Source organism: Muntiacus reevesi, chromosome 9, assembly GCF_963930625.1.
Source record: "Muntiacus reevesi chromosome 9, mMunRee1.1, whole genome shotgun sequence".
In the NCBI taxonomy this organism is placed as follows: domain Eukaryota; kingdom Metazoa; phylum Chordata; class Mammalia; order Artiodactyla; family Cervidae; genus Muntiacus; species Muntiacus reevesi.
In genome coordinates, this window is record NC_089257.1 from 69,284,837 (window position 1) to 69,298,209 (window position 13,373).

At 43.4% G+C, this 13,373-nt stretch overlaps 1 protein-coding gene across 2 annotated transcripts in view; it reads right to left on the reverse strand.

Moving 5' to 3' along the window:
* DIXDC1 (DIX domain containing 1) overlaps window positions 1–13,373 on the reverse strand; it is a 75,592-nt gene that overhangs the window by 39,442 nt on the left and 22,777 nt on the right. For both annotated transcript variants that reach the window (XM_065946175.1, XM_065946174.1), the window contains 2 exons: window positions 6,850–6,979; window positions 1,614–1,739 (listed from right to left, as the gene is read on the reverse strand). In XM_065946175.1, coding sequence (XP_065802247.1) covers window positions 1,614–1,739; window positions 6,850–6,979 — 256 coding nt within the window. The remainder of the gene's footprint in view (window positions 1–1,613; window positions 1,740–6,849; window positions 6,980–13,373) is intronic.

Sequence of the window (13,373 nt, forward strand, 5' to 3'; positions counted from 1 at the left end):
GGCAAGAATACTGGAGTGGGATTGCCATTTCCTTCTCCAGGAAATCTTCCCGACTCAGGGATCGAACTTGGGTCTCCTGCATTGCAGGTGGATTCTTTACCGAATGAGCCAACAAGGAAGCCCTCATTTTGAATACATGGATTAAATAAAATATATTATTAAAATTACTTACACTGATTTCTTTTTTGTAACAAGGCTATTTAGACATTCAAATTACGAATGTGACTTACTTTTCTTTCTATGGCACACACTGGAAGAGGAACAGAAAGCAGTTCAGCACAGCCGGAGTTCAGAGTTCACGGGGAGAGGGGGAAAGATGAGGGGGATGAACTGGAGGTCAGGTCAGAAAGGGCATAGTAAGCCAGAGAAAGGACTGTGGATTGTATCCTAAGGGCCCTCAGGTGCAGAGGAATGGCGTGAGCATATCATACTCTTAGAAAGATTGTTCTGGCTGCAGTGTGGAGAGTAGACAGGAGGGGGACAGAAATGCATGCAGTGGGACTAATTAGGAAGCAGCTGCACTTCTCCAGGTAAAAGACAATGATGTCCTGAACGACTGTTCCCTCAAAATAGCTGACTTTAATGGGCCAGATCCCCAAGCCCACTCCTCACGGGGCCCGAATCAGAGAAACATCTGACATTCTAAATTTTGTCCTAGAAAAAAAAAAAGAGAGAGAGAGAAAGGCAGACAGAAAATAACATGATTGGTCTAGTTAATGTCAGAAAATAGACAAAGTTGTCTTTTTTCAGCCTCACAGCCTTTTAAATATGTAAGGCTTCCAAAAGGATTGATTGATATCTGCTACAGGACATTCTCAATGGTCAGTAACTGCCCCGCATGAATGAGCCCAACACAGAGAACACTAAAAACCCGGAAAGGAGGGCTCCCTCCCACCTCCATCCTCATCAGAGCCACAGGAAATCAGGCCCAGAAACTGAGGCTGAAACAAACCAGGTTAGAATCAGTGCCAGAGTCAGAGTGAAAGGACCAGAGAGCCTGTGCCTTCTGAGGACAGCTACATCATTTCTCCCCTGCAGCCTAGGCTCAAACTGCAATGAGAGCTGTCCTCATCTGGACATGTGGCCCCAGGAGAGGGCATGTGCCGAGGTGAAAGAGCCTTTTGATCCTGCCTGGAGATATCCTGTGATGTTAAAAAAAAACTGCTATCAAATATTTTCCTTCTGGAAAACTGGATAGAAAAAAGTAGGCTATTATGATCTGAGATAATAGTTGTCATGAAACACTAGGAACACCAAAAAATATCATCTATCTTCATGCTTGATATCTTAAACAATATGTTCTAAAATTAATATCCAAAAGCTGTCATTTCTTTTCTATTAATTTTCCTACACACACTCAAAACAAAACTTTATTCAGTTAAAATGAAGAGCTTCTATCTTCACTCCAGTCTCCAAAGCACCTGGATTTTGATCATCATTCCACCCCAAGAGGATGACTTTCCTTACGGGGAAAAAGATGTGAGGTCATCAGCCTAATCCCACTCCAGTCTACTCTGAGCCCTCAGCTACACTGTGGATGGTTCTTCTGAAGGTGGCAATCCCCAGGTAAAGATGAGTGTACCCAGCCACCACAGACAGAAGGAAGCACTGACCTTTAGCTGAAGTCTGGTGCATACGAATCTTTTTGGAGGCTACAAACTGTAACACTTTCTCCACATTATTCTTCATCTCTTGTTGGTTACTGGGACTCAGCTGTACCCCACTCAGCTTTTCTCCTGCTGTTAGAAGAGAGAAAATACATGAAGTTATGGGGAGGAGTACTATCACAGTTTCATAGTAGCCAGACACAGAGAGAATATTTGAAGTAAACACTAAGATTATCTATAAATATGTCAGGGAGTTAGGCCTTCGTGTTTGTAATCTGGATGGGAAATAGGAAAATAAAAGCATTCTGGAGGGTCTTTGAATTTTCAAATCTATTCCCTGGGGCCTGTGAAGTTACTGTGTGTACATTTATTCATTCAACAAATATTCACTGAGCACCCACTGTGTGCCAGGCACTGTTTGAGGCACCAGAGAAACCGCAGTGACCAAGACATTCTCTGTCTTTCCTTCCATCATAGAGTTTACATCTGCAGGGATGGGAGATGACCAAGATCACAGATAAATGTTCGACAAAATTTCAGGTAGTGCTAAGTGCTGTGCTGTGCTAGGCACATCTGACTCTTGGCGACCCCAAGGACCATAGTCCACCAGGCTCCTCTGTCCATGGGATTTCCCAGGCAAGAATACTGGAGGGGGGTACCATTTCCTACTCCAGCAGATCTTCCCCACCCAGGGATTGAACCTGGGTCTCTTGCATCTCCTGTGCTGGCCTGCAGATTCTTTACAATTAGCACCACCTGGAAAGCCCAGTGATAAGTACTATGAGGAAAAACAAAGAAGAATAATCATGGTCTGTCTGATAAAACATATGGGCGGAGACTTGAATAAAATAAGAGAGGAAAAGATTTGCAGAGGTAGCATTCCAGGCTGAGGAACCATAAGTACCAACGCCAAGGTGGGAATGAGATCAACTTATCTGAGAAACAGCAACAAGACCCTATGGCTGGAGTGGAGAGAGCAAGGAGCCAAGTTCTAGGACAAGTAGAGAGGTAAGCAAGGCCAGGTCATGTGGGGCTTTGGGAACTAGAGCAAAAGAGCAAAGACCTTGAATTTTATTCTATATGTAATGGGCAGAAAACGCAGGCTTGGAGGTAAGGGAGTTCAGTTCAGTTCAGTTCAGTCGCTCAGTTGTGTCCGACTCTTTGTGACCCCAAGGACTGCAGCACATGAGGCTTCCCTGTCCATCACCAACTCCCAGAGCTTGCTCAAACTCATACCCATCGAGTTGGTGACGCCATCCAACCATCTCATCTTCTGTCATCCCCTTCTCCCACCTTCAATCTTTCCCAGCATCAGGGTCTTTTCCACTGAGTCAGTTCCTCACATAAGGTGGCCAAAGTACTGGAGTTTCAGACTTAGCATCAGTCCTTCCAATATATATTCAGGACTGATTTCCTTTACGACTGACTGGTTTGATCTCCTTGCAGTCCAAGGGACTCTCAAGAGTCTTCTCCAACACCACAGTTCAAAGGCATCAATTCTTCGGCATTCAGCTTTCTTTATAGTCCAACTCTCACACCTGTACATGACTACTGGAAAAACCATAGCCTTGAACTAGACAGACCTTTGTTGGCAGAGTTTTGTCTTTGCTTTTTAATATGCTGTCTAGGTTGGTCATAGCTTTTCTTCCAAGGAGGAAGCATCTTTTAATTTCAAGGCTGCAGTCACCATCTGCAGTGATTTTAGAGTCCAAGAAAATAAACTCTGTCACTGTTTCCATTGTTTCTCCATCTATTTGCCATGAAGTGATGGAACCAGAGGCCATGACCTTAGTTTTCTGAATGTTAAGTTTTAAGCCAGCTTTTTCACTCTCCTCTTTCACTTTGGTAAGAGTCTCTCTAGTTCCTCTTCACTTTCTGCCATAAGGGTGGTGTCATTTGCGTATCTGAGGTTATTGATATTTCTCCCGGCAATCTTGATTCTAGCTTGTGCTTCATCCAGCCCAGCATTTCTCATGATGTACTCTGCATGTAAGTTAAACAAGCCAGGTAATGATATACAGCCTTGACATACTCCTTTCCCGATTTGGAACCAGTCTGTTTTTCCATGTCTGGTTCTAACTCTTGCTTCTTGACCTACAGATTTCCTAGGAGGCAGGTAAGGTGGTCTGGTATTCCCATCTCTGTCAGAATTTTCCAGTTTGTTGTGATCTACACAGTCAAAGGCTTTGATGTACTCAATAAAGCAAAGTAGATGTTTTTCTGGAATTCTCTTGCTTTTTATATGATCCAACAGATGTTGGCAATTTGATCTCTGGTTCCTCTGTCTTTTCTAAATCCAGCTTGAACATCTGGAATTTCACAGTCCACATACTATTGAAGCCTGACTTGAATAATTTTGAGCATTACTTTGCTAGCACGTGAGATGAGTTACCTGACCTGCTTAATGCTTTTAAAAGTTGACTTCATGTGGACATAGATTCTGTGAAGAGGAAACAGGGAGGTCTGTTAGAAAGAAATGAAAATAGTCAAGTGAGAGATAATGATGGTTTGGGAAGAAGCTGAGAGGTGAAAAGTCAGATACCAGGTACATTTTTAATATAAAGCAAACAGCACATGTGAAGGACTGAATATGATAGATGAGAAAAAGAGAATAATTAAAGTCAACTTCTAAGTGTTCTGCTTTAACAGCTGAGGGAATGGTACTGTGATGTGCTAGTCAGATGAAGGATCTCAGAGGACAGAGGGATCAGTGGCGTGAAGGAAAAGTTCTGATTAGGACACGTGAAGGGAGAGTTGCATTTTAGACATCCAAGCAGAGAAGCTGAATAGGAAGCTGATATTCACACCCACCTCAAGGAAAAGCTTAGGGCTAAAGACTCAGGTTTGGGAAGAGACCACTTAGGGATAGAGAATATACAAAAGAACTAAGGTCTAAACCTCTAAGGAGAACTTCCAACATTTAGACATCAGGAGGGCTTCCCAGGTGGTGCAGTTGGTAAAGAATCTGCCTGCCAGTGCAGAAGACACAAGAGACATGTGTTTGATCCCTGGGTTGGGAAGATCCTCTAAAGTAGGAAGTGGCTACCCATTTCAGTATTCTTGCCTGGAAAATTCCATGGACAGAGGAGAGTGGCGGGCTACAGTCGATGGGATCACAAAGAGTCAGACACGACTAAGCATGCACACACGCGCGTGCACACACACACACACGGAGGAGAAAGCCAGCAAACAGGAAAGGCCAGTGAGGAAGGAGGGAAACTTCAAGTCCACAGGATCCCTGAGACCAAGGCAAGATGTCTGGAGGAGGAGGGAGTGATCCACTGTGTCAAGTTCTGCTAAGTTGAATAAAATGAGGACTGAGCCCTGGCCACGGGATTTGACAGAGCAGAGTTGTGATCTCAAGGAGAACAGTTTCAGGGGCACAGTAGTAGGATCAAAAACTCAGTGCGGGCCAGCTCAAGAAAGAATGCAATCTAAAGTAGTGAATTCAGAGAGATTTTCTATATAGCCAAGTTGCAACAGAATGCAGCATTTAAGAACCTGGGTTTTGAAAAACAAGAATACACATTCATATTGCCTGTATGTGCACCAATAAATATCTCTGGAAATAACCAGAAACTGCTAACACTAGCTGCCTCCAGAAAGAACAGGTAACTGGCAAGGGGACAGATGGGGGAAATGGCTTTTGATTTTCTATCTTCTTGGGCTGTCTGGATTTTCTAACTGATTATGTTTCCAGGATAATCTGTTCAAATGGGTGAAAAATTAAAAGTTGAAAATTAGCTTTGGAATTAAAGTAAAACTAGGCTTGTACCTCTGCTGTACCACTATTCTTATGTGACCTTGCAAAGTTGCTTAAGGGCTTCCCTGGTGGCTCAGAGAGTAAAGAATCTGCCTGCAATGCAGGAGACCTGGGTTCTGGGTTGGGAAGATTCCCTGGAGAAGGGAAAGGCTATGCGTTCCAGTATTCTTGCCTGGAAAATTCCATGGACAGACCTTTCTAAATCTCAAAAAATATAAGTAAAATACTTAAATGCTATCCATTATCATAAATCAATCAAAGTTGCATGTTTAACAATGCTTGATATATATGTACACACACATATATGTGTGTGTGTATATATATATATATATATATATAAAGTGCTCCTGGAAATGGGGGTAATATTATGTTTCTCAAACATTGATGATTAAGTGAAATTAAATGAGACAGTGTTCAATACACAGTAGCTGCTATTACTATTATCATGGTTATAATCACTATAAGTGAAGAATGAATCTGTGATCTGTCTGAATGAGGTATTTGTGGACAGGCTGCCTGATGCAAGCCTGCCTTCTTACATATCACTCAAACCCACATCCCTCAACTATGTCAATGATGTTTGAGTACCTGTTATGTGTCTGTCACTTGGGTAAGGACTGTGAAAACAGGGGGGAAAAAATTACACTGTACCTGCTCTTAAAGAGCTCAATCTATACTGGAGAGGTAGATAATAAACAACCATCATTTGGTGAGAGAAATAATAAGAGGTGTGGACAAATGCTGTAGAAATAAGGGTATGATATCATCTAATAAGAATGATAGGCAACAATTCTGGGGTTTCAAGAAAACAAGGTCTTCTTATCTTAGTCGGGTCCTTTTGGTGGTAACACACCTTCTTTTTGCCTGGCTGCCACTTCCCTTTCCAGCCTCAGTCTAAACATCAGATCTTCTGGCAAGCCATCCTAGAATCCCTAACAGTGGGTTGGGTGCCCGCCCTCTGCTCATATCTGTGCTTGCCCCATCACAGTACTAAGTACATTACTGGAAGTGACTTTGCTCTCCAGTCTTTCCAACTAGATTGGGAGACTCTTGAGAGCCGTGACTGTGCTCCTCATCACACTCCCTAAGTTTAATGCAGAGCCTGGAACACAGTGTTTACTGACTAATTAATAAATTAATTAACCTTGGGCAAGTATCTTAAGACCTCCCTACTTTCAAGTCCATGAGACTTTACAGAAGTAGCTCAGTCGGTAAAGAACCTGCCTGCCAATGCAGGAGACAAGGGTTCTATCCCTGGGTGGGGAAGAACCCGAGGGGAAAATGGCAACCCACTCCAGTACTCTTGCTTGGGAAATCTCATGGACAGAGAAGCCTGGTGGGCTACAGTCCATGGGGTCACAAGAGTTGGACACGACTTAGTGACTAAACCACCACCAATAATCTGCTCTCAAGGGCACATGGAGGGTAAAAAGGCGATGTTCTGGTTTAAGCTAGCATCGGAGTCCAGGGCCAACCAACCAACAATCTCAATGAGATACGCCAGGATCACCCCATCCCGGAGATCTTGTCGCAGGTCCTGCACTGGCTTCACCGCTGGCCTCTTCTTCAGCTGTGCATTCACCCAGGCCACATACGCTTGCAGCTGTTGCTGGAAAATGAAAGCGGGAGATGAGGAAAGGTTGCATGCTTCTCGTATCCTCTTCCCTGCATCCTCTAAGGCAGCAGTGGAGACTGGGTGATCTATACCCAACTTCCCAGATGGCCCAGTGATGAAGAATTCGCCTGCCAATACAGGAGATGCAAGAGATGCGGTTTCAATCCCTGGGCGGGGTGTGGAGATCCCCTGGAGTAGGAAATGGCAACCCGCTCCAGAATTCTTGCCTGGACATTTCCATGCACAGAAGAGCCTGGCAGGCTACAGTTCATGGGGTCGCAAAGACTTGCATGCAACTGAGCAATCTATACCCAAAGGGAGGAGGAGAAGGTTTTAAGGAAAGAAAGATGGTTAGACATGGAGTATGCTCTCAAATTCTCTAGTTTTATGCTAGTCTCGGGATGAGCTACCCTCTGACTGGGGTGGTGGTGTGGATACAGGTACGCAAATGAGCGTTTTGGTGACGTGACTCCTGCTTTCCTTGACTTTAGCTTTGTCGACCAGGAACAAAGCCGGGCCAGAAGCACAGCCCGTTTTCAAGTGTGATGAAAGCTGCCAGTGACCCACTGTGCTTCCCAAGAATGATCTCTCGTGTGTGTGCACAATGACCTGTGACATTCCTAAGAACTGATCCTGGGGAGCTAGGAATCCACAGTTAAACTGATCTCAGAACTGCCTCTCATAGCTGCTTTCTTCACAAAGAGATTTAACTGAAACCAACCCGGGGTTTATCCTCCTGAGCCTATAATCCTGGGATTGCTACAGAGTTAGCTTTAATCCAAGCTTTATGTTGTCAGAGAGGATCTGGTTACCTGAAACCTGCACAAAGAAAGAAGAAAGACTAGGGTGAGCAGAGTTCCTGAAGATTGGGGTCGGGGTCGGGGGAGCCTTCATTTTTTTTTTTTTCCAGACAATACTTATAGTCCAGTACCATCAGAAACCTGTCAGACTCAGGTGGGATATATAATTCATCCCAACACTTAGACAACCTTTCATATTCCACTTTCAAACAGAGCTTGTATATTCAGGTGTTCATTCTGATTATTTGGGCACTGAATATCGAAATAGCACAAGAGCAAGGTCATAGGACAGGCAGCAGTTCTGTCTGATTTCTGAAGAAGCCCAAGACTCTGAACCTAAAATTAAATTCAAGGGCTAACAGTATCAAATGATAATTTGGTTAAAGTACAGTTGATTTCTAAGTTCCAAGTACTTCCTTAATGAAATGATGTCAGAAATTACTCACTGGCAGCTTCCTGAGCTTAAATTAAATCTTCACTCTTTTCTCTACGTCAATTTGTGGGAATAAATAAAGTCCTCTGGAAGGTAGTGCTAAGGCAATGTTCTATCAGCTACTGAGAAACTGTAGGAAGTGCAATGATCGGCAGGAGGTAGGGGGAAGAATCTGGTATTTATTGAGTACCTACCATGAATTAAACACTACTTTTGGTGTTTTCTATGTCTTTTAATGACTTACTAATGTATCTGGAGGGCTTTCCTGATGGCTCAGTGGTAAGTAATCTGCCTGCCAATGCAGGAGATCTGGGTTCAACTCTTGGGTCGGGAAGATTCCCTGGAGTAGGAAATGGCAACCCACACCAGTATTCTTGCCTGGGAAATCCCATGGACAGAGGCGGGCTGGCAGGCTATACCCCGCAAGGTAACAAAAGAGTTGGACACAACTTGGCAACTAAACAACACAACAACAGTGTACCTAGAACGCAGCCACACAGTTGATGCTTACTAAATGGTCATCACTATTTTCATTACCATCATCTAATTCAGTTCTCGCAGAAGCACTGAAGGGTTGGTATCATCTCCGTTCTGTGGATGAGGCTCAGAGAAATCATGTAACTTCTCCAAGGTCTCCATCCCTATGCCATGGCAGACCTAGCTAGCAAACCCAGGAAAGGTGGTCCAAGAGCCTCCTGCTATTCAACTCACTCTGCAGGTTAGAGGTGGCTGTGCCTTCCGCTTTCACACGGGCCAGATTCCTGTCCAGGTGAGCTCTTACATTCAACCAAAACGGCGGGACAGGCAAAGGGTGTCTCCAGAGCAAACCACTCTGCTCCGGGCCACGAACGCATCAGGGTAACAGCTGGGTCTGATTACCTGGCTTACATCAAAATCCCTACCCCACTTCCCTCTATCGAGTATCACCCTCAACCCTCCCCCCACACATTCCTGCTTAAAATCCTTCCCTGGCATCTCATTACCCTCAGGGTAAAACCCAGCCTGCTCAGCGGCACTTCAGTCTGTCCTGCGCTAGTCCTTACCTCTTCTCCAGCTTCGCTTACCCACTCACATTTGCCAACCCCTGCATTTAAGGTTGGTCCAAACTAAGTGCAATGCCCCAAACGCAGCACATCTTCCGGCCACTCCACCTCCCTCCTGCCTCGCATCTCCTCTTAAACCTCAGCTCAAGCATCACCTCTTCCAGGCAGCCTTCCCTGACCCTCCCACACACCGCAGACGCTTGATCTCCGTGAGGACGTCCTGTGTAAGGCAATCAGTTCAACTATAAGGAGGGTGCAGCCAGTGTTCTGCGACGGGGCTACAAAGAGCTTTATGCCTTCAAGAAGTTTGCAGGAAAAAAATCGAGAAGAGAGGAGAAGGAGAAGCTTGCAGGTTGGTGAGACAAGCGCTAGGACAGGGGTGTGCGAGGTGCTAGGAGTATTAGCCCAATCTGAAGTCTATGCTCAGGGGGCTTCCTGAAGAAAGGAGGCAAAGAGGACAGTGAGCTCAAAGGGGCCCAGGTCTCAACTAGATGCTCCGTGCAGGACGTTATAGGAGTTCAGGACTGTTGGACTCAAGAGTAACAGGCACTCAACAAATCTCTGTTTGAATCGGTAAATAATGTGTCAAATTTCATCAGGCCAAGACTTACGATGATTCTAAAAGTTAATTATGCAGAGGAAGACAAGAACAAGTATTTTTCATCAGCCCAAGATAATTTTTACTTAAGTAATCATAGCCTTCTTTTGGCCAATGAATAGAAGTAAGTTGTCTCTGATGCAAAACTGCTTTGAGGCTCCTCATAGAACTTTTCATGCACATTAATCACAGTTCTGGGCTTCCAGTAAAGAGGATTCTATTGCATAAGTGATAATATTTGTCACCACTTTTCTGAACACCTACTCTGTGTCTAGAGCTATGCTAGGTCCTTTAGACACAATTTCTCTAATGCTAATCTGCCAGGGAAATTTTTATTGTATCTATTTTGCTAACTGCAAACCGAGACTCCAAAAAGGTTAAATAATGCTCAAGGTCACCCAGACTGTAAACTATGGATATGAAATTCACTCTGACTCCCAAACCAGTGCTCTTGTCACTCTACCACACTGTCACCTAAATAAATGCATCCCTGAGGTTTAAACAACCTCACCAAACTCTCAGAGTGGAAGTTACCTTAGCCTAAACCACTTCTTCCTCCTTAGCCAGTGCTTGGGTCTCCTGTGTAATAATCTACACTCGGGAACTGCCTGCTAATCAGAGTGCTCCACAGACCAGCAACACCATCACCAGGGGGCTCTCAGAAAAGCAGATGCTCACACATCACCATCAATCAAAATACTTCAAATATAATAGAACAGAATATGCAGAATAGAATGGAAATGCAGAATCTCAAACTCTGCTCCAGTTCCAACGAATCAGAATCTGCATTTTTAAAAGAGTCCCTCATCTTGTATTTTCTCTGCTTCAGTTCTGTCATCGGCTATTTGTCAAAAGAAAACAATTTTGGCTCCTCTTATTGGAGAGTAGTTTTCAGAAACCAAAATTTGAGCATGAGGTATACTCATCTTACTTATACAGAATGTTACTGGGGTAACATTCTGGACCCTCTCAGGAGTAGAGTAGGAAATATAGGTATGTATCACACCCAGACACATATTTCCATCTACTTATCTTGACAGACAGATGGAGAAATAGACCATGAATTATCCGGATCCTGCCTCCAGCCCGGCACCACAGGATTCATCTCTCCTTTTCCTTTTCCTTATTTGTAACTCCTTTTTCCCCACAGTGAGAAACCTGACTCTATCCACAATATATTTACTAATATTTCCTCAGTCCTAGAAAACACATCAAAATTTGACTTGCTAATCCATACCTTGTATGGATTAGCATAGTCATTTTTTAAAATATTTGTTTATTTATTGGGCTATGCCATGTCATAGAAAAATTAATTTATTAGCCAGAAATTGATATACGAGTATATAGTCCTTTTTGTTTTAGCCCTACAGTGTACACTCAAAATACTGATTCCAAAGTGACTTAGGTTAATTCTTTTCTTTCCTCTGCCTTCAGTGTGGCTATGTTATTAATTTGTAATACAGTTAAGTACATGTATTACAACTGGTAGACCATTTTGGCTTGTCCTAACATGTTGGTTGATTTTAATTAATTTGGGGGCAGGAGAAAGATTAACATGGTTCTGAAAGTCAGAGCTATAGAAAAACATACATTCAGAAGTGTCAGACCTCCATCCTTCTCTCTACTCCATTCCCTCTTCTCTAGTCTTTCCACCCTATTCCTACCCACTCCTGTAGACAACCAACCTGATTCATTCTATGTTATCTGGGAAAAAAGATATATGTGTATTTTATTTCCCTTTTCTTCTTATGTGAAAAATAGCATAGTGATTTTTTTAAATTTTATTTATTTGCTGGGCCCTGCTGGGTCTTGGTTGCAGCATGTGGGATCTTCAAACTTCGTTGTATGTGGGATCTAGTTCCCTGACCAGGGATCAAACCCAGGTCCCCTGTGTTGGGAGCTTGGAGTCTTAGCCACTGGGCACCAGGGAAGTCCCCAAAATAGCATTAAGCACTGATAGTGCCTGGTGGCTCAGATGGTAAAGTATCTGCCTGCAATGCAGGAGACCCAGGCTCAAGATTGGGTTGGGAGGATCCCCTGGAGGAGGGCATGGCAACCCACTCCAGTAACCTTGCCTGGAGAATTCCATGGACAGAGGAGCCTGGGGAGCTACAGTCCATGGGGTTGCAAAGAGTCAGACGCAACTAACACACACACATTCCTTTTACACCTGCATTTTTCACTTCACTTCAATTAATGTTTGTTTAATATATTCTGGAAATCACTCCATATTGGTCTAGAAATCTTCCTTATTTTACAGCTACATGGTACTCCATTATGTAGATATACCATAATTTAGTCAATCAGTCTTCTATATATGGGAATTCAGGGTTTTTTCCCAATATTTTGCAGTTACAAACAGTGCAGCAATGAATAACGTTATGCAAATATATTTTCATGTTGTTGAGGTCTATCTTCAGGGTAGATTCAAAGAAGATGGCTAGGTGAATATAGATACATTAAGTCAACAACTTCATTAGACATGGCCAAATCCCCCTGCCAAAAGCATTGTATCTATTTGCATTCCCATCAGCAGTGCATGAGAGTGCATTTTCCCACAGTCTTGCCAACAGAATACGTTGTCACACTTTTAAATTTTTGCTAATATGATAGGTGACAAATTGTATCTTAGTGCTGTTTTCATTTCATTTCTTTAGTTATGAATTTGAGCTTCTTTTGGTAGGTTTAAGAATACAATTTAAATTCATCCTCATCTTTATATATTTTGTATGTGTGCATGAATTATCTGTTCACATCTCTCCCATTTTTCTATGTATTGTACCTTCATTTAAAGAGCTCTTTATGTCTCAGGAATGTTACCCTTTTGTCTTGGACATATGTTGCAGAGATTTCCCAGTTTGTCAGTGATCTCTCTTTTTGGACATTTATATTTATTTCTTTATTTGCTGCCTCCCAGGAAGTGCAGCAGTGAAGAATCCACCTGCCAACGCAGGAGACTCAGGTTCAATCCCTGGGTCGGGGAAAAGGCAACCCACTCCGGTATTCTTGCCTAGAGAATCCCATGGACAGAGGAGCCTGGTGGGCTACAGTCCGCAGGCTTGCAGAGTCGGACAGAGCTGAGCACACACACATTTCCTCGGCTGTGCTGGGTCTCGGTTGCAGCACGTGGGGTCTTTAGTTGCAGCACGCAGGACCTTTTCAGTTGCAGTATGTGGGCTCTAGATCCTGACCAGGGATTGAACCCAGGCCTCCTGCATTGGGAGTGTGCAGTCTTAGCCCTGGAGCACCAGGGAAGTCCCTATCACTCATCTTTTGACTTAGTTTATGGTGGTTTTCTGGCTGTGAAAAGGATTTTATTTTTATATAATCAAATTACTGATATTTCATTCCTCTGAATGTTGAGTGATGGTTAGAAAGGCTTTCCCTACACTAACGTGAAAGAAGAATTCACTTCTGCTTTTTCTCTTAGTTCTCATATGGTTTCAAAATTGCTTACATTTAGATCCCTGTTCCATCTGGAATTTATTCTTCTGTATAATGTGAGATATAGATC